Source organism: Malaclemys terrapin, chromosome 6, assembly GCF_027887155.1.
Source record: "Malaclemys terrapin pileata isolate rMalTer1 chromosome 6, rMalTer1.hap1, whole genome shotgun sequence".
NCBI classification, from domain to species: domain Eukaryota; kingdom Metazoa; phylum Chordata; order Testudines; family Emydidae; genus Malaclemys; species Malaclemys terrapin.
Genome location: NC_071510.1, coordinates 50,127,728 through 50,152,144, shown reverse-complemented (window position 1 = coordinate 50,152,144; position 24,417 = coordinate 50,127,728). Strand labels below are relative to the sequence as shown.

The 24,417-nt window shown below is 45.1% G+C and overlaps 1 protein-coding gene across 1 annotated transcript; it reads right to left on the bottom strand.

Annotated features, from left to right (window-relative positions):
• Nucleotides 1–1,369: 1,369 nt before the first annotated feature.
• Nucleotides 1,370–5,865, bottom strand: CKS2 (CDC28 protein kinase regulatory subunit 2). Its single transcript, XM_054032467.1, has 3 exons — nucleotides 5,633–5,865; nucleotides 3,545–3,672; nucleotides 1,370–1,972 (listed from the first exon to the last, which is right to left on the bottom strand). The coding sequence occupies exons 1-3, from the start codon at nucleotides 5,689–5,691 to the stop codon at nucleotides 1,920–1,922; spliced, it is 240 nt and encodes a 79-aa protein (XP_053888442.1). The 5' UTR covers nucleotides 5,692–5,865; the 3' UTR covers nucleotides 1,370–1,919.
• Between the last annotated feature and the right edge of the window lie 18,552 nt (nucleotides 5,866–24,417).

Genomic DNA, 24,417 nt, shown 5'->3' with positions numbered 1-24,417 from the left:
GAACTGCTTAGAGTGGCAGCAACTGAAGGCCTCTCAATTTCTTCCCTCCTTCCTATTTAAAATAATTTTTAAAAGGGGGCAAGGGAGAGAGAGAGGGGACACTTTACTGCCACCACTCCCAACCACAGCTTTGGCCATCAAGGAAGACATGCTATGAGTACATCAGCAATGCAAAATTCAGTTTCTTGAATGGAAGTTTGTGCCTAGTACTCTCCTTCTCGTATACTCCGTGCATTCTTGGTATTTCTGAGCAGTCATGAACTAAGTACTTGCCACTAGATAGGTGTGGTGTCTTCTCTCTTAAAAAGAGCTGATGACTGAGTGGGGATAAACATTGCAGTGCCTAAAGTTCTACATACAAGATAACTCTTGTCCTGTATTTCAGCAATAACAATGCAAACTCAAAAATCAATACAAGCATATGATTTTGCACCAGCAAAAAAAACATTGTGGGGTGGCATGCCTTAAACTTTTCATACAAAAATGTCCTTTATGGCATGTAGCCAGGGCCATTTTGGTTGCAGAATATTAGAGACAAGGTTGAGGAGGTAAAATCTTTTATTGGATCAGCTTCTGATGGTGAGATTTCAAGCTACAGAAGAGCCTTTCTTCAGGTACCTCTCCCAGACCTGAAGCAGATCTCAGTGGGGCTTGAAAGCTCCTCTCTCTCTCACCCCAAAAGAAGTTGGTCCAATAAAATATTTTACCTCATCCAGTTTGTCTCTTTATTTCCTTTAAAAGTTAGTAGTCACTAATCTGAAAATATGTTTTGGAAAGATTACTTGCTCATAGCTGCTGTTCTCTGAATGTGTCATCTTTGCAGCCCTCCACTACAAGCCATGTGCATCAGGTACATGACTCCATCGAGAAAGTTTATCACCCTTGTGAGAAGTGTGCACAAGCACTTTTTTTTTCAGAGGGGAAAATGAGTGGTCACAAGACTTATCTCTAGCCACAGCCAATACCTGAATAGCATGGGATTTTTGCTACTCACTGAATGCAGATTCAAGCAGCACATGGGCTATTTATAATCTTAAAGCCAGGACAGTCAACTGCATTCTCCAGCCTGTTTTAATGTGATCAGCTGACTAGCCTTCATCATGCTAAAGCGATTTGAGAGGTGGCTCAAATAGGCCCAAGGCAGCAGAGTAATGGTGCACATTCTGAGGTAGTGAAGCCTAGATTAACCTGTTTTGTGAAGAGATTCTCGATTCAGAGTAGTCTTCACAGAGACAGGTATTATATCATAGTGGAGAATGAGGTTGCTGTGAAGCCACTCTTTTTTTTGGCGGGGGGGGGGGGGGGGGGGGGGGGAGAGAGACGGGACGGATGGGACCTATGCAGTGATTTAATGATCAGTTTTGGACAGGTACCTCCTCCACTAGTTTAGCCTTAACACCCAAATTCTACATATAGTTAATTCCTATCTGCTAACACACAAGATTTCTTAGAAAGACTTCACAATTAAGAGAGTCAGTGTTTATTTCTTCAGACCCATTGTGAAGAGTTGGGAAGCCATGGGCTTTGAACGAGTCAAACATTTGTAATTACAATGCTGTACAGAGGAGCTCAGTATTGAAACTAAAGTTTCTAAAGAAAAAATACATGTAATAAGTCTATAGTCAGGACAGACATGCAACATGAACACTTTATTAAACAAAAGTAATTTAATAAAAAGTCAAATAGGCATTTATATTACAGTAAAGGAATATGTTTCAATTAATCTTTAGACACCATAGCAGCCTACTTGAAATTGCATTTGACTGAGCTCTGTTGCTGTGAATAATACAGCTCATGCACAGATACGGATGTATGTTTTGTACATTTTTTTTTCAAGTATTCACTGAATACTACCAACATATATACACTCATATACATAAAGTCCAGAAGATTTAATAGAAGTTTTCCAGAAAAAAAGTTCATTTTTGTTGGTCTTTCGGAAGAGGTCTTCTAAAGAGAAGGATGTGTGGTTCTGTAGAAATAAGATTAAAACATTTCAATGTTATCCTGCAATATTTATCATTGCCAGTCCTACATGTGTACAGCAGCTTAGTACTCAATTACTACATTTAATAGAGAAAATGTTAAGTCTCCCCACTGAGCGCAAGAAAAATGACCATTCCTATATACAGTGCCTTCAAGCTTGCCCCTCCATATGGCGTAAGAGTGTTAGAAGCACACAACTTAGTATCTTAAGCCAATTAGGTGCTTTTAAGAAGTTTTACCCTTGGTGCCAAGACAGGACACTCAAAACTAAAATGGGAATTACTACAACAGTTACCTATTTCCATGAATGCTCAAGTTTCAAACACTTGGAAGGTTAAGTGTTGAGTAACTGATCAGTGCATTTTAGTGTGGAATTCTATCTTCCCACTTGTAACTGGGATACATGAGCATATGATCAACTCCTTAGACCAGGCCTGCACAACTTGTAAAGCAGAGAGAGCCATATTACTCTAAAGAAAATAGCTGAGGGCAGAAACCCTCCCCCCCCACCCCACCCCCAAGCACTGCCCGCCCTGCGGAAACAACCTCCCCTCTCCCCCAGGGCCACCCCACCAAAACAGCAGTATTGAACCTTGGTAATGTGTTATAGCAGGCCCCTAAGGTAGTATAATTAAGGTAGAAGTAGAATAAGATCTTCTCCCCACTTTGTAATCAATTACCCTGTTGAATGAATGAGAAAGACATGGAAGGCAGGCACCTCCAGACAGCTGCAACCCTTGGAGAGGGGATGCCTTCCAGACCAAGGACAATTAAACTTGTCAAGTGGGCTCACTAGAGAAGAGCAGACATACTGATGGCCTCCAGGGTTAGAAGTAAGTACCTTCCTTTGGTAACACCCTCTTTGCAGCATTGGGACAACCCCCAACCCAGAGAAAAGCAGCAAAAAGGACCAATTTTTATGAGACGTGATCAGTAGAACTGGTCAGCCACCGACTTGGTGCTTGCCTCTCCCGCCCCCCCCCCCCCCCCCGATATCTCCCCTCGCCTCCCCCCCAGCTTGCTTCCTCAGTCCCCCCCACTCGCCTCCTCACCACCCCCTTCTGCCACCACCAGCTACCTGCCTGCCCGCTGCTAGCCTCTTACCTTTTGCGGCTGCCCCTGCCCCCTGCCACTGGCTCACCCTCACTCCCCAGCCTGCCACTAGACTCTTCACCACCCCGCCCACCCACCAAGCTGTTGGCTTGCCCCACCCCGCCGCTTGCCTACTCACCCCCTAGTTCTAGTTCAGGGCTTGAAAAGTTTGACAGCTACAAACTAGACACGAGATGCCCACTAGTTAAACTCAGACAAATCCTGCCCTAGGTCTAAGAGCAAGTGTTAAGGAAATTTGAAGCCACAGCCTCCACAAAAATGACTCCAGTGCTTCTCCACTACTGTTAGTTTTCCCAAGCAACTACAGAGTTGTATCTATCTTTTGCTTCCTGTAACATTGGGTATTGCTAGTAGGCAAAGATTCAGGGTGTCCTTTTAATCCCAACAAGTGCCTGTGCAGTCAGTTAAAATGCCATTATAGCTATAGAACCGTCATTCTATTTACCTGGCTCATGGATCATGTAATGGACCCAGCCAAGACTTTGCTGGACACCAAGTCTTCTCCATTCCTCTTCAGACATTAGATGGGTTTTTGGTACTTGCTTTGAAAGCTCTCTGGGTAACATCACATGTCTGTTGAAAATATAATAGTACTAAAGTTATCCTACAGTACAGATCAGTTCTCTTTTTGATGACACCTGTATTTGTAGGCTATAACCCTTATTGCCTTTCCTAGAGAAATATCTTAAGCAGGGCTCAGAGTCCAGAACTATAGCCTCCAGACAGAGGATATCAGGCAACTTGGCATTATCCTGAACACCAGTGGGAAGCCCAGCGCACTTTTCCTAATATATTGTGCCCCTCCCAATCTATTTCTGTCCCAGCTGCTGGAAGGATGCCCACCTGTTCTCAAGTTTCCTGGGAGTGCCATTCACTACACTAGGAGAGACATCAACTGTTCTACATGTTGATGATGTACCAATGGCAATATACAGGCTATTTAAAAGATAAATCTGCATGAATTAAAACTATTGTAAGTATTCATATTAAAATACATTTATCATCCCACCTCTAAAGCTTAAATCTTGAAAACCAAGAGCCAGTATGGTAGATGTTAAACCTTCAGGCCTGTAAGGGAAGATGTAATCATATACTCCATTCCCCACTTCATCTGAAATATATTTGAGCCAGGAGAGAATTCTTGCCCGGTCTAGCACATGTTTATCAAAGCAAAGAGTGCTCCTGGCAAGGATTATTGCCACACTGTTTAAGAGAAGAAAGGAAACTCCTATCTACTTGATCAGATAAGTGGTTTTAGAAACATACAAAGCAACATTCTTATACCACCAGCCATGATTCACTTATCACTGTCAAGTCAACTGCTGACCAAGATAATCTGACCTCTGCCCTTGAGTACGAAACTGTCTATGCAGATCACAAGCCTATCTAGGTGAGAGTAACATGAAACTGAGGCATTGTAGTGCATTTCATAGGGCACTGAGCAGTCTGTTTACATCTTCCCTCCGAGACCAGTTACACTCTGCCTCCCTATGATGCAAACTGGTCTCACAGCATTGTTTCAGGCTTGAATTAACAAAACATTCAAGTGGGGTAAGCAAGAGGTCATCCATCCTATAGCCTTGTGCTCAATGTCATTAACCTGCATATAAGGAGTCACCAATATACACACACCCAGAGCAAAACTTCCCACAGAAAGCATGGCATCTTTACTACTAGGATTTGTTCAGGGTATTGTATGAGTTAATACACTTCAAGTGAAAGCTCCAAGACTCCCTTGCATTGCAGAGCAGCTACACACAAAAAGGCGAAGTGCCCACCTGCCCAGGCCACGTGGTCTCAGTGAGTTTGTATAAAGTGACTAGAGCAGGAATTGCCTCACTCTGAAGCAGTGAAAGCAGAGTCAGGTTCTGGAGGGAGCCAGAGGCGCCTCCCCTGAAGTGGCCAACAGGCAGTTGCCATTGTTGTCACCCCATCCCCGAGATCAGGATTGTTTACAGGTAGTAAAACCCAGTCCCCCCAATGTCTGCTCCAGGTGGGTAAGGGACGTGCGAGCCCGCCACTGCTCAGCAATGGCCGCTAGAGTTTCCTCAATGAATTTCAGGGGCGCGGAAGTTCCGGCGAGCTCCGAGTTGAGCGCCAGCACGCCTGGCTGCCCTGGGAGACGGCGCTGAGGGCTCCGAGCAGGCCCCGCGATTTAGTCACTGGCTCGGGAGCCCCTTCAGCGCACACAGCCCGACCGCCCCAAGCTCCCCGGCCCCCGCGCAGGGCCCATTGTTCCCCGACCCCTCATTTTCCGGGGCAGACTCGGCGGCGTCTACACTCGAGGCGGGCGGAGAGAGCCGGAGGCGGGCCCCGATATTAGAGCGCCATATTCTGATCTGAGCCCCCCGCACCCCGCCACCCCAGGAGAGTCACTGATCCCGTCCACACCCCCAGAGGGGAACAACGGGGCAAAGCATTTACACCCCCCACCCCAGAAAGCGCTGCGCCCCCCCGGAGGCCCCTACGCGCGCCCCGCCAGCGGCACGGAAGAGGGTGAAGGACAGAGAGAAGCAGCCCCCGCCCCACGCACCGATACTCGTAGTGCTCGTCGAAGTATTTGTCGGAGTAGTAGATCTGCTTATGGGCCATGGCGGAGGCAGCTACACCAGCAGGACCCAACTCGCGTTCCTCACCCTGAGGCACAACTCGCTGATTAACTGACCTCTTCAGCTTTCCACTCAATTTGAATCCAACAATTCAACGTTTATTGGCGGGCGACGCCAGCCAATCACAGAGCGCGCTACCACATGCGTCAGACAATGACATCACCCGTATCCTCCACTTTCGCCCAACCAACCATTCAGAGGCCATTAGAGCAAAAGGCATGGCGTATGCGTGGGACGTTAAAGTGCGCTGCGCGCGCAAAGGTTGGGCGGGAGTTGGAGTCAGCGCGTGCGCTCGCTCAGCCCTCTTGCTCTTCTCTAGACATGCGCTTGCCTCGTGAGCAGCTGTGGGGCGGTTATGGGCGGGATTGGTTGCGGTTGCTGGCCGTTAGGGAATGGGGCAGTTCCAGCAGTTTTCTTCAGCTGCATGTGCGGGTGCAACTGCTCCGCCCCTCCCGACCTAGGGGCCGTTCCTGCTCGTCTCCTACCCTCTGTTGAGGAGTGTCCCGCGTAGCTCCCCCCACAGCAGTACCTGCCTTCTGCAGCTAGCAGTGAGGGGCTGTCTGGGTGTGCTTATACTGTAGTGTTAACACGGGATTCAAACAGGCTCAAGCCTAATTACTTCCCCTGCTGCCCAATTACACTAACCCAGAGCTGGAACCTAGGACCCCATGGGAGTAAAGGGTTGAAGCCTGAGTCAAGCCAGGAATCAGGGTTCAAACCCTATCGTTTTACAGTGTAGACATAGCCTCATTGGATTTGTGCTCTCTCTGGGAGTACCCCAGAAGTATCCCATGGGCTGGCTTTGTCGGCTGGACAGTCATATTTCCCCACACTGCACCATGAACAAAAGTAGGGTGACCAGAAGTCCCAATAAAATCAGGACCCTCCCGATTTTCTGGTGTTTGTCCCGATATTTTGCTCCGCTGGCGGACCCTGCCCCCCATTGTCCTGATATTTTGTTCCTCTCATCTGGTCACTCTAAACAAAAGGCCAGAGTGACACATTTTGGGAGGGCACTAGGAAGTCTGGGATATGGGTGGTTGGACTTGAACCTGTTTAATGCCGTCGGTAGTCTGGATCTGCAGATGGGAATCAGGGTTCAACAATTCCTAACCTAGGGTTACAAATAATTGTAGCTGCTCAAGCCCTATGTTAACAAACACCCTCTGCTAACTCAAGTTTTCCTAAACTTGCACTTATACTGCACTGTAGACATACCGTCTGGCTACTCAGCACTCTGTTCTTACCTAAGGTTACAAAGTGATGGAGAACTGAGGTATGTCTACACTGCAAAAAAACTCTGTGGCAGCAAGTCTCAGAGTCTGAGGCTACATCTACTCTACGGGGGGGGTCGATTTAAGATACGCAAATTCAGCTACGCAAATAGCAGTATCGCAGCCGACTTACCCTGCTGTAGGGACGGCGGCAAAATCGACCTCTGCGGCTTCCCGTTGACGGCGCTTACTCCCACCTCCGCTGGTGGAGTAAGAGCGTCGATTCGGGGATCGATTGTCGCGTCCCGTTGGGACGATAAATCGATCCCCGAGAGGTCGATTTCTACCTGCCGATTCAGGCAGGTAGTGTAGACCCAGCCTGAGTTAGTTGACTCTGGCTTCTGCTGCAGGGCTAAAAATAGCAGTGTAGATGTCCTTGCTCACAGGGCCGGCTTTACCAAGAGCGGGGCCCGATTCCTGGGGGCGGGGCTTGCTGCAAGCTCCGCCCCCAGGACCCGAGCCGCGCCGCCGGGGGGACCCGAGCCGTGCCGCCGGGGGGCCCCGAGCCGCGCCGCGGGGGGGCCGGGGGGACCCGAGCTGCGCCGCGGGGGCCGCGCCGGGCGTGGAGGGGGGATCCCAGCCGCGCCGCGGAAGCCGCACCGGGGATCCCAGCCGCGCCGCAGAAGCCGCGCCGGGGGGGACCCGAGCCGCGCCGCGCCGCGGAAGCCGCGCCGGGGGGAATCCCAGCCGCGCCGCGGAGGGGACGGGGGGCCCCGAGCCGCGGGGACTGGGCCGGGCTGGAGCCAAGCCGGGCCAGAGCTGCTGGGGCCTGCGGGATGGGTGCGCCTCCCCGGAGCCCTTCTCCCGTTCCCACCCCAGCTTACCTCGTGCTGCTGGCCCGCCCCTGCTTTGTCAGAGATTCGCGGGAAGCAGGGGAGGGGGCGGGGCGTTCAGGGGAGGGGAGGAGAGGCCGGGGAAGTGAGCTGGGGGCAGGGCGGGGTTGATAGCTGCAGAGCAGGGACCTCTTGGCGCGGGGCCCAATTCAGCCGAATCGGCTGAATCGGCCTAAAGCCGGCCCTGCTTGCTCAGGCTGTAGCCCATACTCTGAAATCCAGTGAGTGGGGAGGGCCTGAAAGCCTGGGCCTGAATGTCTACAGTGCAATTTTTAGCCCCACAGCCTGAGCTGTCATACTCGCTGCCACAGGTGGTTTTGTGATGTAGACATACACGTGGTAACCCTGGCTATCAGCACAATGCAGCCCCAGCTTCTAGAGGTTTCAATATTGCTAACCACCTGAGCCAAGTTACTATGTCTTCACTGCTGCATTAACCCACGTTAGTTAATCCAAATTAAGGACACACTGGTTTTCGCAGCATAGACATACATTTGATTACAACCCATGGGTGCACTTAACCTAAGCCCTGATGCACCTACACAGATCTCATGGCAACGGGCAGGTGCAAAAAAGCTGCACAAGATAGAAACTGTTCAAACTACTCATAAGCATGGCTCTATCTAACACATCTCCATGGGGTGGCACCACTCACAAGGACAGCTGCAGCTATAGCCCAGGGTAGCCAGGATCCTGTGTGATTAGGGCTCTGGGTTTAACCATAACAAGCTCATTCTCAAAGGTTAGTAACATAGCATCAGTATTTTAAGCTGGGGGATTGGGAGACCTGGGTTCAATTTCCTTCCTCCACCACCGACTCCCTTTGTGGCCTTTGGCAAGTCACTGAGGGTGAGTCTTCACAGCAAAAGCTGTACACAGATTAGCCTGCCCAAATTAGCTTGAATCTAGCTAGCACAGAAATAGTGTTAGGCCAAGCACCCCGAAAGCTTAATTGGGTTCATGGTATATGTTAATATTTATATTGGTTGTATGTTTATCTGATTTCCTTGTTGTGTAAGGAGACCATTTTTAGTTTCAAAAGGGAGCCCTAGTTTTCAAAATGGACTCCTGGGTCACCTGACTCAGCTGTCTCACTCTTTTGATTTAAACCTGGTAAGCAACTTCCAGTTTTAACTGTTTTTTCCCCCAGGAAATGCATAGGGCTTCCCGAGCAGGAGTTCCCTTGAGGGTTTTTTCCCCGCCAAAAGAGAGTATATAAGGCTAATCAGCCCTCACAAGTGGGCTGCCCATCTTAGTGGCAGGAGTGTGCATGTTTTCCTTTTCAGGTTGCCTACATCAGGACCAGTAGAATCATCATCACACCAGGATTTTCTCCTCAGAGGATGCCTTCGAGTCCTCTCCTGTGGCTTTACATTAGCCAAAAGATTGCAGGTCCTAAGCAACCAAACCCTTCCCCCCCCCCATTGACTGATGACGGTGCTTGAACTATGAAGAAGGTTACTATAATCAGACTTTTTCTTCGATTACCTACCTTGCTGTCTATGATTTGGCCTAAGGGTTTGTAAGGGGCTGGCTTCATACCACCTATTGTAATCACTGTAATTGAATTGTTTTCCTCTCACCCCATTTTCCCTTATCCCATATACCAATCCCCACAATACACTTGCTCCTGTTTGTATCAATGTACTACAATTCCTCGTTATTTCCAGAACCTACAGGTGATAGATACTGAGAACAGAAAAAATAATAGTAAATTTATAGTCTGCATCTTTCTTTCATTTTTCCCATCCTATCAATAAGTAAAGGTAGAACAGTATGGACTAGCACTGTGCATACTCAGGGTCTGTGTCAGACTTGTACTATCCCCCCTGAAGCCTGCACTGTGCTAGTTGGATTCAAAATAGCTCAGGTAAGCTACTCTGTGCACAGCTTTTGCTGTATAGTCATAAGAATGACCATACTGGGTCAGACCAAACGTCCATCTAGCCATTGATGGATCTATCCTCCATGCATTTATCTAGTTCTTTTTTGAACCCTATTATAGTCTTGGCCTTCACAACATCCTCTGGCAAAGAGTTCCACTGATTGACTGTGCATTGTGTGAAGAAATACTTCCTTGTGTTTGTTTTAAACCTGCTGCCTATTAATTTCATTTGGTGCCTCCTAGTAATATGTGTTATAGTCTTACTCTATCTCTTTGTACCTCAGTTTCCCATCTGTAAAATTGGGATAATGATAGTTCCCTATCATCCATGGGTGTTGTGAGGATAAATGCATTAAAAGCCAAAGTGTTAGACGCTGTTGATGGAGGTTATGTAAGTACCTAGAATAGGCAGATAGAGGAGAGAAAAACATTTTAAAAACCAGGACAATGTGATTGCAAGCCCTGATAATTTTTGTGATTTGACAGGGGCAGGTGTAATACTTGATTCTACTCAACTCATATTTTGAAAATGACTATATTTCAAGACAACTGTGTCCTTGAATGGTGAGACTCTTGAAAGAATCTGCCATGCTGCTGCCTTTGTTTTTGCCATGAAGTTTTGGCTGTAGTTTTGCACCACAGGTTAGAATGTGTACTAGGCTGGAACCACATTCCAGAGTCCAGGGGTCTTCACAGAAAATTGCTCCCATTTATAAAGTGGGGACTCCAGATTAAGCATTATTGCTAACTGCAGCAGGAGAGGAGTTCTCTCAATTATCCATTTAGGGATAAAAGGTTCATGCTAAAACCATAATTTCCACCCCAAAATTCATGGGTAGCCAGAGCAGATACCAGAGTACCACCATTTTGCACTCCTGGCCTCAGTAGGCAAACTGATAAATGCTGCATCTATTCGGTTGGAATGGTCTTAGCGTACAATAGCCTAATCTTTAGGTAATAAAGTTGTGGGTAGATAAAGTGTTACCAGTTCCATATCAAAAATAAATGGTCACTCTCTCCTTATCCAACTAAAGTGACTTCACTAAAGTAGCGATAGGTCTAACCATACCCCTAAACTGTAAAGTTGAGGCCAGGTCTGCTCTAAACTTAAATCACTATAACTGTGTTGCTCAGAGGTGTGAAAAGTCCTGTCGATATAGCTACTGCTTCTCATGGAAGTGAATTAACTATGATGACAGGAAAAACTCTCCTGTTGACATAGTAGCATCTTCACTGAAGACTACAGCAGCCCAGCTCCACTGATGTAGCTATGCCACCATAGCATTGTAAGTGTAGATCTGCCCTGAGTGACAGATAGATGGTGTTATAATCCTTGCCGGTTCATCCAACTACTTCCTATAACCTGCCAACAGTACCTTTGTTTTATCTGTATCAAGTCTTCAGGTTGTTTATGTGTGGAAATTTACAAGCAAACTATACCTGTGTAATTAATTTATAGTTACACTAATGTATCCCTCTGTGTGGATGCTCTTACTCTAGCTCAGGGGTAGCCAATTATTTTTTGTCAAGGTCGAAATTTCTTGGTCAAAGGTATAGTCAAGGTCCAGCCTACAGAGAAAATAATAAAAAAAAACTAACGATAATGACTAATTAAATGAAAAGATTTTGGGATCCGTTCAAAAGCATCTGGCGGTCCGGATTTGGCCCATGATCCAGCTATTAACTACCCCTGCTCTAGCTTTTTGAGATGTTTAGCTAGGAATGTTCTTAGGCTATTGAGAGAGATTCAATTCAAAGTGTTTCATTGGCATGACAAAACTATTTAAGTGCTATGTGCCAGAGTCACAGCTCCAGCAGCCAATAAGAGTCATGAAGGCACAAATAAGGACAGACTGACTTCACCAGCAGGTAACCACAGTACTTATTTTCTCTTAGCTCAGTTACTGGGTATCATAGTGACTAAGAGATTAATTAATGCATGCTGTACTGGGGCTGGTTTTCTAGCTTTTGTTGGGCAGGATATCTGTAAGGTGTCTGGCAACATTTTGGGATAAATTTTTACTCTGAAGACAGATGTAACAGAAGTTTCTAGGTAGCTGAAAAACTGCATATGTGTCTGTTTACATGTAGAGAGAGAGAGAGAGAGAAAGGTGGACCAACTTCTGTTGGTAAAAAAAAAAACAAAAAAAAAAACACAACACACTAGATTTTAAGCTTACCCAACCTCTTCTTCAGGTTATATTTACATTGTTTAAACCAAGAGACTAACTCCAGAAGCCCCTAAGGCTAACTCATCTCTGGTTACACCAGTTGATTGAACAAAGAATATAAGATTACTGGAACATGTCTGTGTACTTGGGAAAAGCAGAATTGTCAGGACATCTAGGATCTATTCTTAAACTCTCTTACTGACTCCTATAACCACTTGTACTCCCATTTGCAAAATTCAGCTAATAATACTTATACATCTATTCACTCACAGTCAAATAATTGTATAAATGCAAATTAACAATGTAATACATACATAATAATGTTACTTTTAGCTTTAAAATATTTTTCTAAAGAACAAATTTGATGTTTACCTCTATATTGTCAATAGTTTGGAAAAAGTGCACTTATGTTTTTGTCCATTATGATTTAGTTGAATTCTCTATTCAAACACTCAGCTCAAAATCTAAACAGTGAAGCCATTTTTCCTTTTTTTCCTTGAGGAAAATGTATGTATATTCCTGTGGGAATTCTGCACCAAAAAATTTTAAATTCTGCATATTTTATTTGTCAAAATAACAATATAATCACACCAGTTTCAGTTATTTTTGATCATTTATTTCAAAATACCTGTCAGCAAGTATGTCTGTAACAATACAGACAACAAAAAAGATTCAGGAAATGTTTTTTGACAAAGATTCCTTACTAGGCGTATTAATACAGAACTCTGAGTAATAATTCATTTAAACTAAAATACAGAATTGTATTTCTATATCCTTCAGAAGCAGTGCAAAGGCTTGGGCGAGTCAGGAATAACGGAGGAGCTGAAGGAGAGGGAAGTAAATTGCTGGGAAGGAGCCTGGGTGTGAACTTGGAGGGTTATTGGGTATGGGTGGGAAAGTATGGAACAGGTTTTTTTGGGGGTGGGGGGGCATGGAGAGGGATTGTTAGGGAGCTTCCCCCATGCAGACCCTGGCTGACCCCTAAGCTCTCCCATTCAGTAAGGCACATCTGCCCCATCCCCATGTGTCCCTCCACCCCCACGCAGACACCCATTCCCCCCATCCCCATGTGGCCCTTCACTGCCTCCCCTGTCCCTTTGTGGCTCTGTAAACCACCCCATCCCCATGTGTCTGTGTCCTCACCCAGTCACTCCCTTATCCCTAGGTGTCCCTGTACCCCTTCCCCCGTCCTCATGTTTCCCTGTGCCCCCACCCAGCCATTCCCTGTCCCTATGTAGCTCTGCACCCCCTCCCCCATCACCATGTGGCCCTGCACCTCCCTCCCCACTGTGGCCCTGTGCCTCCACTCCCATTCAGCCCCTGCACCAGTCTGTCTTCCCCCACTAGTCCTTATGAGCCCCTGTCTGACCTACCCCAGCACCCTACGCTGTCTGCCTCCCCATAGCCCCTGTCTCCTGACCTGGCCCACTCTGAAGAAGACTCTGCAGGATCTTTCTCTTCCCTATTTGGCTGGGAGCTGCTGTCTTCTATAGCCAGAGTGGCCTCTGGTGGGCAAAAGACAGAACTGCAGCAACATTTCACCAGGAGCTTTTTCCTGCATAAAAAATTAAAAATATGCACAGCTCATTAATTATGAGTGCACAGTAGCACAGAATTCCCCCAGGTGTAATGAAATAACACTGACTCTGAGTCAACTGAAGTCACAACAAAGTTTTCTTGCCATGTTAAACCTCTTAACATTATCACCCTAACAGCCAAGGGTTCAGTTATGGCAAACAAGAGTAGAGAATGACCCTGTAGCCTGTCTGCTCCAGCTACCACCCGTTGAGCACCTATCTCCTGGTTTAGATCAGCTCCATCTGTACTGAGTTGGCTGGTCTAGAGACATGATAATAAAGTGGGGTTACATCACTGAGTCCAATACCGGTGACTATAGCAGAAAGACTCAAAATATGAAGCATCTTTTGTGATGCCAGCTGCTTGAGCACAAATTATCTTCCAATGACCTGGCAGATTGCAATGATCAGGCAACTGGATATGCACAGGTGTGGTGGGAAGCAGTATGAGGACATGACAAGAAGATGATCCACTGAGTTTGTTGGGCTATTGTAAACCAGTATACATGGTGGCAAAGAGCTTATGTGTGCCTTACTGTTACATGCACAGGATCCAGGATTTATGCCATTGCACATGAAAATAAAAAGATTTCTTGTATTTTGGCAGAGAGGGGAAGGTGAAAAGCTTCCCATCTGTGGGCTACCTAATGATTAGGTTTCTGTGCAGCCTTTTCTTTTTCAATTCTGCAAAATATTTGAGGAATTTAATGTACTTTTACTGTAGTTCTATTTTCAAACATGTTCTTATTAGAAATTGGCACGGAATATTTTCCTGGCTGAGTGGAATAGTCAGATTACTGCCAAAAAAACCTTTAGTCTCTGCCTTAATAAGTAACAATCACAGAAGCAGTTGATAGTTTGGGAAGAATTTGAGTGTGAATCACACTTGTGTGTTGAGGACACACGATCATTTGTTGTTGTTTGTGAATTATGTAGCACTACAGGTTTTGCAAGACACCTTACAATTAGAATAAAAAGCAAATCCCCTGCTGCAGCCCTGATTTTGAAAATTTAAGTGGGACTACTCACATGCATAAAGTTAATTATGTGCCTGTTGCAGGACTGGGGCCTCTGAAAATTATTTAGATACGTAAAGATTTATATGTTTTAGTTCAAGCACCCAAATTTGAAAAACTTTTTTTTTGATTTTCAGTTCACCTTTGATCTCTGATTTCTGTAGAATCAAAGCATGGTCTGTCCTGAATTAATTTAAATTCTTTACCTTAGAGACTTTCTATCTAAGGTATGTCTATGGCCCCTATTATCTGAGTCACTATTACTTTATTCTCTGAGCACATTATAGTCTTTAATATATTTATCCTCACAGCAACCCTGGGAAGTAGGAAAATGCTGTTATCCCCATTTTAAAAATTGGGAACTGAGTCACAGAAAGACTAAATGACTTGCCCAGGATCACACAGGAAGTCTGTAGTAGAGCAGTGAATTGAATCACATCTCCCAAGTCCTAGACTAGAATCATGACCAGTGAGCCATCCTTCTTTCAGGAAAGAAGTAGTATGTTGAGCTATATTGTAATTTTCCAGGTTTTTTTTTTTTTTTTTTAAACACACTTCTAGTCACTTGAGTCAAATTCTACCTACAAACATGTATACATACTTCCACTGAAGAATGTTACATTGGTGGAAACCCGCTGATCGAAATTGCAGCCATTTGATACCAGGACAGAATTTGGTTCAATAGGGGTGTGTGGGTGTGTGTATCTGAGAGCAGAATCAGACCTGGAAATGTAAACAGTAGTTGAACTGCTACTTCTGTGAGCTTGAGAGTCAGGCTGAAGAAAAGGAGAAAAAATATGGGTATAACTGTAAATTAGACCAGACTTTGGTTCCATAGAGTGTGGCATTTCGGGCTCAATTGTGCCTCCCTGATGCACACATAGTGGGGAACCTCCCTGTGTAGATCACACTTCACATAGAGCATTCAGAATGAGCTGCTGTCATGGCAGTGTCCTTGCTGCAACCCATAGACTAAAGAGGGTGCTCCATGGATTTGGAAATCCATAAGTGGGGAGCTGGTGGGACAGTTGGTGTGCTGGGGAGAAATGGGTGGGCCAGGCAGGACTGGAAAGGGATGCACTTTCAGTGAAAGTTCTTGTGTGTAAAGTTAAGAACATGTTTAAGTCTTGGTAGTATCGGGTTAAATTAGATGGATAACACAATGAGAGAGTCCAACACAACATGGTGAGAGAAGATGATGGGAAACAAACACAGTGACACAAAAGCAAACAATGTAACTGGGCAGGCATTATTTACAAAGAATTCTGAACAGTCTCCCCTTTTAAGGGTGTCCATAGGACAGCCAGATGCTGGAAAAGTCTTGGTTGCATGGCGCCAGTGGAGCCATACTACCAGGGCTGGGGTATAGAGTCAGCAGAAGTACAGGGCCTCTGCATATGTGCTTCCTGATTGTTCACTGGGATCCAGGCAGGTCCCTGCAGATCTACAGGGTTTTGGGGCTGGTCCCATAGACTTTTTCATGGCAAATCATCTGTGAGGATAATTTTTGCTGAGATTTCCTTCCATTTAATCCGCTCCTGTATGTTTTCCTGCGAGGCGGGGGTAATTGGAACCTTAGTAAGGTACAGATAGATTTCAAAAGAAAAGAATATTTGTGCTTAACCAAATCATAACACTGAATTTAGGAGATGTTTATTTCCATAGCAACTGACTCTGGTATCACAAAGACAGGATTACAAGGTATAATAATTGGAGAATCAAGCAGAAGAACATGGAGTGTGAGAAGGCACAATCCTGCCCAGAATTTCCTCATAGGCTGTTCAGCATCACAACACTTCGAAGTGGGACAATGGCTTTATTTTTAAGTTACCAATAGTTTTTGATATAATAGTTATTCTAATATTATTTATTCATTGCCTTCCATGTCAATAGCAGTCTAAAGATAAGGGCCCAGAGCCACAAAGTCTCAGGTTTGGGCACCTAAATCCCAGTTTTGGTTTCACTGCAATCAACAAAACAACTGCCAATCCTGTAGGTGCCTAAATGCACTCACTGCCTACTCTTTCTAGGTAAAACTTCCCTAGGCACCCAAGTTTCAGCCTCTGAACAGGTGCACTGCCGCCTCCCTGTAGGTGTCTGGATGCCCATCTCCCTGCCTAAGCCCCAGAGCCATTCACAAACTGGGGAAGATAAGCATTCATCTGTCTAAGTTGTACACAGAGCCCAATACAGTGAGTGTGCTCAGAGGCCTGCCAGATCAGATCCCATTCAGAATCCAGCCAGAGGAGGTGGTGGTGCTGCCAGTCCCCACTTTATAACTTTTAGTTCAGTGGTTAATACACTCACTGGGGTGTGGGAGACCCACATTCAATTCTCACTTTCTACCTGAGGTGAAGAGGGGATTTGAACAGGAGTGCCCCACCTCTCAGAAGTGTGCGCTAATGACTCAACTATGGGATATTCTGGTATGGGACTTCCTCAGTCTCCTCTGTTTGAAGCTTTCCACTGTGGATTAATAATGAGAGAGTGATTGGAGCAGGGGGACTGGACCCTGGGTTTCCCATTTCCCAGGTGGATGCCCTAACCACTGGACTACCATTGGGCTAAAAGTTATAAGGTAAGTAGCTGCAGTACCTCCTCTTCTGCTCCTGCCTCCCTGCTTTGTGTGGAGCCAGACAGGCACCTAACTCATTCCTGCAACAGGTACCGAAACTGCCTGATTCCAGGCATCTGGTTCCTGCCTATAGATTGCTAAGCAGAGATAGGCACAGATTTCTGTGAGGAGGATGCTCCAGGAGGGGCTTAGGACACACGCCTGATGTTGCATCTCCCATAGGCTAGCTTAGGCGGCTCCTTGTCTAGCATGCTGGCTTTTGTGGATCACATTTTAGGCTGCCTCTCTCTCTCATTCATTGTATAGGGAGCCTAGGTACCTAACTCAGCTTTGTGGATCACACTATTGTTCCTTTGATTTTCTGGATGCCTAAAAGGTAAGCACTGTGATGGTCATTAGTCCAACGCCTAAGTCCCTTTGTAAATCCCACTCAAGTTTCCTACACTAAGGAATCTAAGACCCTGATCCTGCAAAGATTTAAACACATGCTTACTACTGACTTCAGTGAAAGTACTTGTGTGTAAAGTTAAGCACATGTTTAAGTCTTGGAAGTATCAGGCGTTAAATTAGATAACACACCGAGAGAGTCCAACACAACATGGTGAGAGAAGATGATGGGAAACAAACACAATGACACAAAAGCAAATACTGTAGCTGGGCAGGCATTATTTACAAAGAATTCTGAACATCTATTTTGTTTCATTAATTTTTGTGGGTTGTTTCTCTAGTTTTAACTGAGTTATTATTTATTTGTTTTGTTTTCAAAATGATCAGGGACATGAGAGGGAACAGATGGCACCTGAACTGAAATTGTATTATCAAATTTGCATCTGGGTTTTTATAACATGTAATGAACAGAGCAGTGTAAGATTACTAGGACACTGAATTTGATTAAAATTAAATAGAAGCTGAACAAATCACTTCTATATAAAAACAATTTAAGAATATTGTGATGGGTAGTCTCCCCTAGGATGCAGTCTGGGAGCTGTGGGAACCGCTGTGCCCCTCTAATCACCCAGCTGGGGCTGGCCCTGCCCACATTTCTTGGTTGGAGACACAGCCAGCCTCACTAGGCCCTGTTATCACCCAACAGGGCAGCAGGTGGTGCCACACACCCAAACTGAGCTACCTGAGTGCTTACCTAAGCCACTTAAAGACAGAAGCCAATTTCTCAGCTCCCCAGGCTCACCCCCCCCACTGAAGTATAAACCCCAAATTATACCGTTTTGCACTGCACAGGGATCTGTACAATGTAAGCTCATTAATAAAGTTTGCCTTCTCCTCAATGTGGGAAAGATATGCAACAAGTCTGTGTTAACCAAGCTGAGATTTTCCCCCAGACACTTCACTCAAAGGCATTCTGGTTTAGATAAATCAACAAACAAGTTAAAAATCTATCTTTTTGTAGTTAATAAGTGATAGCAAATAGATCAAAGCAGATTACCTAGTGTGACATTCCCCTGGCGTTATCTGGGCTGGTAATCCATTAGGTCACTCTACTTCTGAATCTGGGAGCCAGCCTTACCCTGCTCTGCTGAAAGAAACCCCACTCCCGGGCTGTTCATGCACAGACTAACACAGGGGTTCTCAAACTGGGGGTTGCAAGGTTATTACATGGGGGGGTCACAAGCAGTCAACCTCCACCCGAAACCCTGCTTTGCCTCCAGCATTTAGAATGCTGTTAAATATATAAAATAGTGTTTTTTAATTTAGAAGAGTGTTCACACTCACAGGCTTGCTATGTGAAAGGGATCACCAGTAAAAAAGTGAAAGAGCCACTGCTCTAGCATGTAAGCTGCTCCCAGCTACGTGAGTGAACACTTTTGGCCAGCCGTGGCTTGGATTGTGCAACAAATGACACTAGCCAATATCTCCGGTCTCAGACACAACCCTAGGAACCTTCATCTTGCAGTGTCCAGTTATGCCCACTGGATGCTGCAAGCTTATATGGAGTTCATCAATTTAACAAAGAAATTTATATGTAGCAGGCTTGTTATCCCAAGGGGAGTCTCTGATATGCTTCGAACCAAACACACTGCTCCAGGGAGAACAAACAAACAGCTGTATTAACTACAACAGATAGATTTTAAGTGATTATAAGTCAAAGCACAACAAGTCAAATTTGGTCAAATGAAATAAAAGCAAAAACGCATTCTAAGCTGATCTTAACATTTTCAGTGCCCTTACAAACTTAGATGCTTCTCACCACAGGCTGGCTGGTTGCCCTTCAGCCAGGCTCTCCCCTTTGATCAGCACTTCCGTCGCTTGGTGGTGGTGTCTGTAGATAGAGGTGGAAGAGAGCACATGGCAAACATCTCTCCCTTTTATCATGTTCTTTCTTCCCTCTTGGCTTTGCCCACCCCCCTTCAGAGTCAAGTGAGCATTACCTCATTGTAGTCTAGACTGACCAAGGGAAGGGGGATGACTCACTCAAGAGTCCAACAGATCCTTTGTTGCTGCCTAGGCCAGTGTCCTTTGTTCCTGTGAGACTGAGCTGGGTTTGTCCCATACATGCCTTGAGGAGGTGTGAACGGCCCCTCTGCCCTTTGAGAGTTTTGCCTGGGTTTGTTTTAAGCCATGAGGACATATATTCAGCCTGTGGCAGGGCAATGACTCACCAGCATGGTGCCTCCTGCTGGTCATTCTGGGAATTAGCTCTTCCAGCTCAGAGCACCCTCTGCAGGCCAGTGTCTCACCTGCTGCTGGCCCCCCATGTCCCTCCCGGACCCCAGTGTCCCTCTACATCAGGGTTCTGCCCCCAGCAGTAACCCACAATCTAGGTCTCCCCACCTCAATCCCCACCTCACCTCAGTGACTACTGCCAGTCATCATCTAGCCCCCATTTCCTGGGGCCAACTGCAGTCTATAAACTACTCATCATCAGCAAGGGAGTTAGGACTTGCTGCCTTTGCCTGTCTCTGGGCTATCCCTTTGCAGCACCAGTAACTATTTATCCCTTTTGGCAAGGCCCGTAGCCTAGGATGTTTTTTCCTGGCTAGAACTCCCCAGCTCCCTCTACCCTTCTCCACTCCCAGGAAACCAGGTCCTTCTCTTTCAAAAAGCTTGAGAGATAATATATGTTTTAGCTTCTGGCCCACATCCCTCTTATAAGGGCCAGCTGGGCCCTGCTTCAGCTGGCCACAGCTGTGGCTGCTTTCCCCATCAGCCTCCCTTTTCCCAGCTGCAGCTTTCTCCAGGGCTACTTTAACCCCATCAGGCCCGGAGTGGGGTGACCATCCCGCTACACAGCCTCATAATTATATACATGAAATTACAACCTATAACATTACTGTGATAAATTAAGAGGGAGGTAGCTCCCTTTTATGGACACCCAGCCAGCCAGTTGGCTATAAAATCCCTGTTAGTAGCTGTTCTCTTCTTTCTTTACCTGTAAAGGGTCAAAAAGTCCATAGGTAAAAAGGAAGGGAGTGAGCACCTGACCAAAAGAGCCAATGGGAAGGCTAGAACTTTTTAAAATTGGGGAAAAAACTTTCCTGTCTGTCTGTGTTTGCTCTCCTGGAGAGGAGGCACAGAGCAGTGATGCTGTGGGCCAGGTATGAAAATCATCAGATCATGCCTAGAAACTACTCATTTGAGACCCCAGATATATAAGTAGATCAGGAAATGTCTAGGAAGACACAATTAGGTTTATCTCTTTTTATTTCTTTATGGCTTGTGGACTCCTCTGTGCTAAACCAGGTGCTTTTGTTTTGCTTGTAGCCTTTCAGATGGACCTCAAGAAAACTATCTTGATGCTTAATCCTTGTAATTGTTTTTTTTAATCTAGCAAAAAGCCTAAGTTTCAAATGTATTTTCTTTCTTTTTTGTTTTTAATAAAATTTACCTTTTTTTTAAGAGCAGGATTGGATATTTGTGTCCTAAGAGGTTTGTGTATATGTTGTTTAATTAGCTGGTGGCAACAGCTAATTTCCTTTGTTTTCTTTCTCAGTTCTTCCCCAGAGTGGGGGTGAAAGGGATTGAGGGTACCCCACAGGAAGGAATTCCCAAGTGCGCCTTCCTGGGTTCCAAAAGGGGGGGGGGTTGCACTTGCGTGGTGGCAGCATCTACCCATCCAAGTTCAGAGAGAAGCTGTAATCTTGGAAGTTTAATACAAGTCTGGAGTGGTCAGTATTAATTTTTAGAATCCTTGTGTGTCCCCACCTTCTGCACTCAAAGTGCCAGAGTGGGGAATCAGCCTTGACGTGGTGGCACAGCGGTGGAATCATTTTGAACCTAAAGCACCTGGGGTTAGCACAGAGGAGCCCATAAGCCATAAAGAAATAAAAAGAGATAAACCTAATTGTGTCTTCCTAGACATTTCCTAATCTACCTACATATCTGGGGGTTTCAAATGAGTAGTTTCTACGTATGATCTGATGATTTTCATACCTGGCCCACAGCTTTTTACAGCATCGTTGCTCTCTCTCTCCTCTGCGGGAGAGCAAACACACAGACAAAGTGAAAGTTTTTTCCAAATTTTAAAAAGTTCTAGCCTTCCCATTGGCTCTTTTGGTCAGGTACTTCCTTCCTTCCACCTATGGACTTTTTAACCCTTTGCAGGTAAAGCAAGTAGAGAACAGCTACTAACAGGGATTTCATAGCTAACTGGCTGGCTGGGTGTCCATAAAAGGGAGCTATCCCCTCACCCTTCATTTATCACAATTACTATAACAACAATGCTTAGTGCATCACGAGCCTTCAGAAGATACCCAAAATGACAAACTTTGCAATGGATACCACACGATCATATTATAAGGATGAACGTGGAGGTGCAGGGTGTTCCCCCGGGTCACACCTAGTAAATAAACAAAACCGCAAACTAAGCCTAACATACTAGATAGATTTGATATGAATTAGCAATTTCTCACTCTGGCTGATGATGCAAGCAGTCCACCAAGTTTCCATACACAGGCTAGAAATCCCTTTAGCTTGGGACCAGTACTTCCCCAAGTTCAGTCTTTGTTTCGCCATAGACACCTGACAAGACATAGCTTGTACAAAATACATCATAATCATGACATAATTATATCATAATCATACAACTATGAAGAATATGGGGTGCAGTGTCACAAATGGTTCTTTGTTTTACACACTTTATTTTAATATGCATTATAATGTGCAACATTTAAAAGAGCCACTGGAGGGCTCACTGATTCCATATTAAATGACCAGAAGGTCTTTAAAAGCAAATATTTCCCCTAGTTTTTGGCTCTGGTAATATCAAGAGATCAAAATGTATTAAACATTTTGAGAAAATTGGAAGATAATGGAATTTTTGCAGATAATTTCTGTGTATGTCTACTTTTAGTACCTGTGGGTACAGATAGTGATATTCTTTCATCTGAAAATCTATATGCTATATGATTAAGTTTCATGGTGTAGGAACATTTGCAAAGGTAGGAGGATCTAACCGACACAGAATAAACACCAAGGACCAGATTGTTCCCTCTTACAACCCTGCATCATTATGTCAGTGTTTTCCTGCCCATGGAAAAACTACACCCAAATCTGACAGACTCACCCTTCCTTCTTATCACAGGATGGCTGCTGGCCCCTGTAAATGAAGCAGGTTCAGCTTCCCTTCTGTCAGAACAGGTGCTGCCAGTCTGGCAAATTAAGAGGGTGGGGCTACACCTGGAGCTATAAAGAATCAGGGAGAGGCCAAGGGCTGGTCTAGACTACAAAATTAGGTGGGCTTAACTACATGGATCAGGCTTATGAAAAATTTCATGCTCTGTGTAATGTAATTAAGCTGACCTAAGCCCTGCTATAGATGCCTCAGGATTGATGAAGGAATTCTTCTGTTGACCTAGTTAATGCCTCTCAAGGAGGTGGATTTCTACAGTGATGGAAGAACTCCCTCCATCACTGTAGTAAGTGTTCACACTAAATTGGCACAGCTGTGCCACTGTAGCAATCCTAGTGTAGATGTACGCTGTGAGGGGGAAGACTAGCTGAGTCAGAAGCCTATGAAATTCATCAAGAAAAGGGAGCTCTCTGAGAGTCAGGAGACTCCCTCCCTCTGCCATCCTCTCCCTGAAAGAGGAAGGAATTATCAGGAAGCTAGAGGAGGGGCTAACCTGCTGATCGCTCTGAGCCAAAGAACCCAGGGCAGAGAAGGCAGGTGATAACTGAAGGCTGAGAATAGCAGAGAGAGATGTCTGCTAGCTTTTGGAGCTGGAGAGCTGAAGGAAGAAAGGGAGATAGTACTGCAGAGCTGGGGCATGGTGAGGGCCTCTACTTGATGTACAGGACTATTTGGACTACTTCTAGGGGCTCTGAAAGATAGAAACTGAGTCATACATGCATGTTATACCCTGGCTAGCTGCAGGAGGGTGCTTCAGGAAGGGATGCCTTCTGACACCCCCATTCTGAGCGTGGCGCTAAAGTCTGCTTGAGCTCAAAGATGAGTCAGCCATTAGCAAACTGGGCCATTGCTGAAATAAGAGTCTGAGCATGGAGTTGAGGACTAATACATTACATCTCACTATCAGTTTTTCCTGGTATTTTTGTACCCAATCTTCCTCTTGTTGAAGTTTAAAGGAATTTTGTTTTTGAAGGAAGAGTAATTGGAACCCCACTCAATCTTGCTTTTCCTAATTTCATTCCATTATTTATCATTCTTATACAAGCCTAAATTCCTGTCTGACCTTGGTATTTATACCCTTCTGGTATAGATTATGTCCCCCATTTAGTTCATTTAACCAAAATATACATATTTAGTGTTTTTAATCAGTACTCCTAGTTATTTTTAGTCTTCTTTGAGCTTCCTACAGTTTATCAATCTATTTCTGGTAATAACTTGTTCTGGAACTGAATACAATGTTCCAGGTGTGGTTGCACCAGAGCTGAACAGGAAGGGATCATTTATTTTGTTCTTTGTGGCAATGCCTGTGTATGTATAATACCGCATAACTGTACTGACAATTTTGCTGCCATAGCTCATGGAAACTTGTTTAATTTACGGTTCTCTATGACCCTGAGATAATTTTTGAGTATTGCTCATTTCCAGGTGCTTCCCTTGCATTGAAGATTCATTTGAAATCTTTTTCTCCCAATGTTGTATCTTGCATTTTTCATATTAAATCTTTTTTGGTCCTTCCCATATTTCTCAACTTGTTAGGTCCCTTGTGTCTCCCTGCCTTGTCTTAGTTGCTAGAGCTGTAATCTTTTGTAGGAGAAACACAGAACCTTGAATTTATGTCTTGGAACCATTAGCAATTATCTTTAAGAACTCATGGAGGATGGGTGAGGCCCCAGAGGACTGAAGAAGGGCAGTAAGAGTACATATCTTTAAAAAGGGGAACAAAGAGGACCTGCGAAATTCTAGACCAGTCGTCCTAACTTCAATACCTGGAAAGATACTGGAAGAAATTAT

Excerpts from the sequence above, each read along its gene's own strand:
- CKS2 (XM_054032467.1), bottom strand. The coding sequence starts at position 5,691 with ATGGCCCATAAGCAGATCTACTACTCCGACAAATACTTCGACGAGCAC. Across the intron at positions 3,673-5,632 it reads GACGAGCACTACGAGTATCG|ACATGTGATGTTACCCAGAG; the intron begins GTGCGTGGGGCG and ends TATTTTCAACAG. Across the intron at positions 1,973-3,544 it reads TTACATGATCCATGAGCCAG|AACCACACATCCTTCTCTTT; the intron begins GTAAATAGAATG and ends TTATTTCTACAG.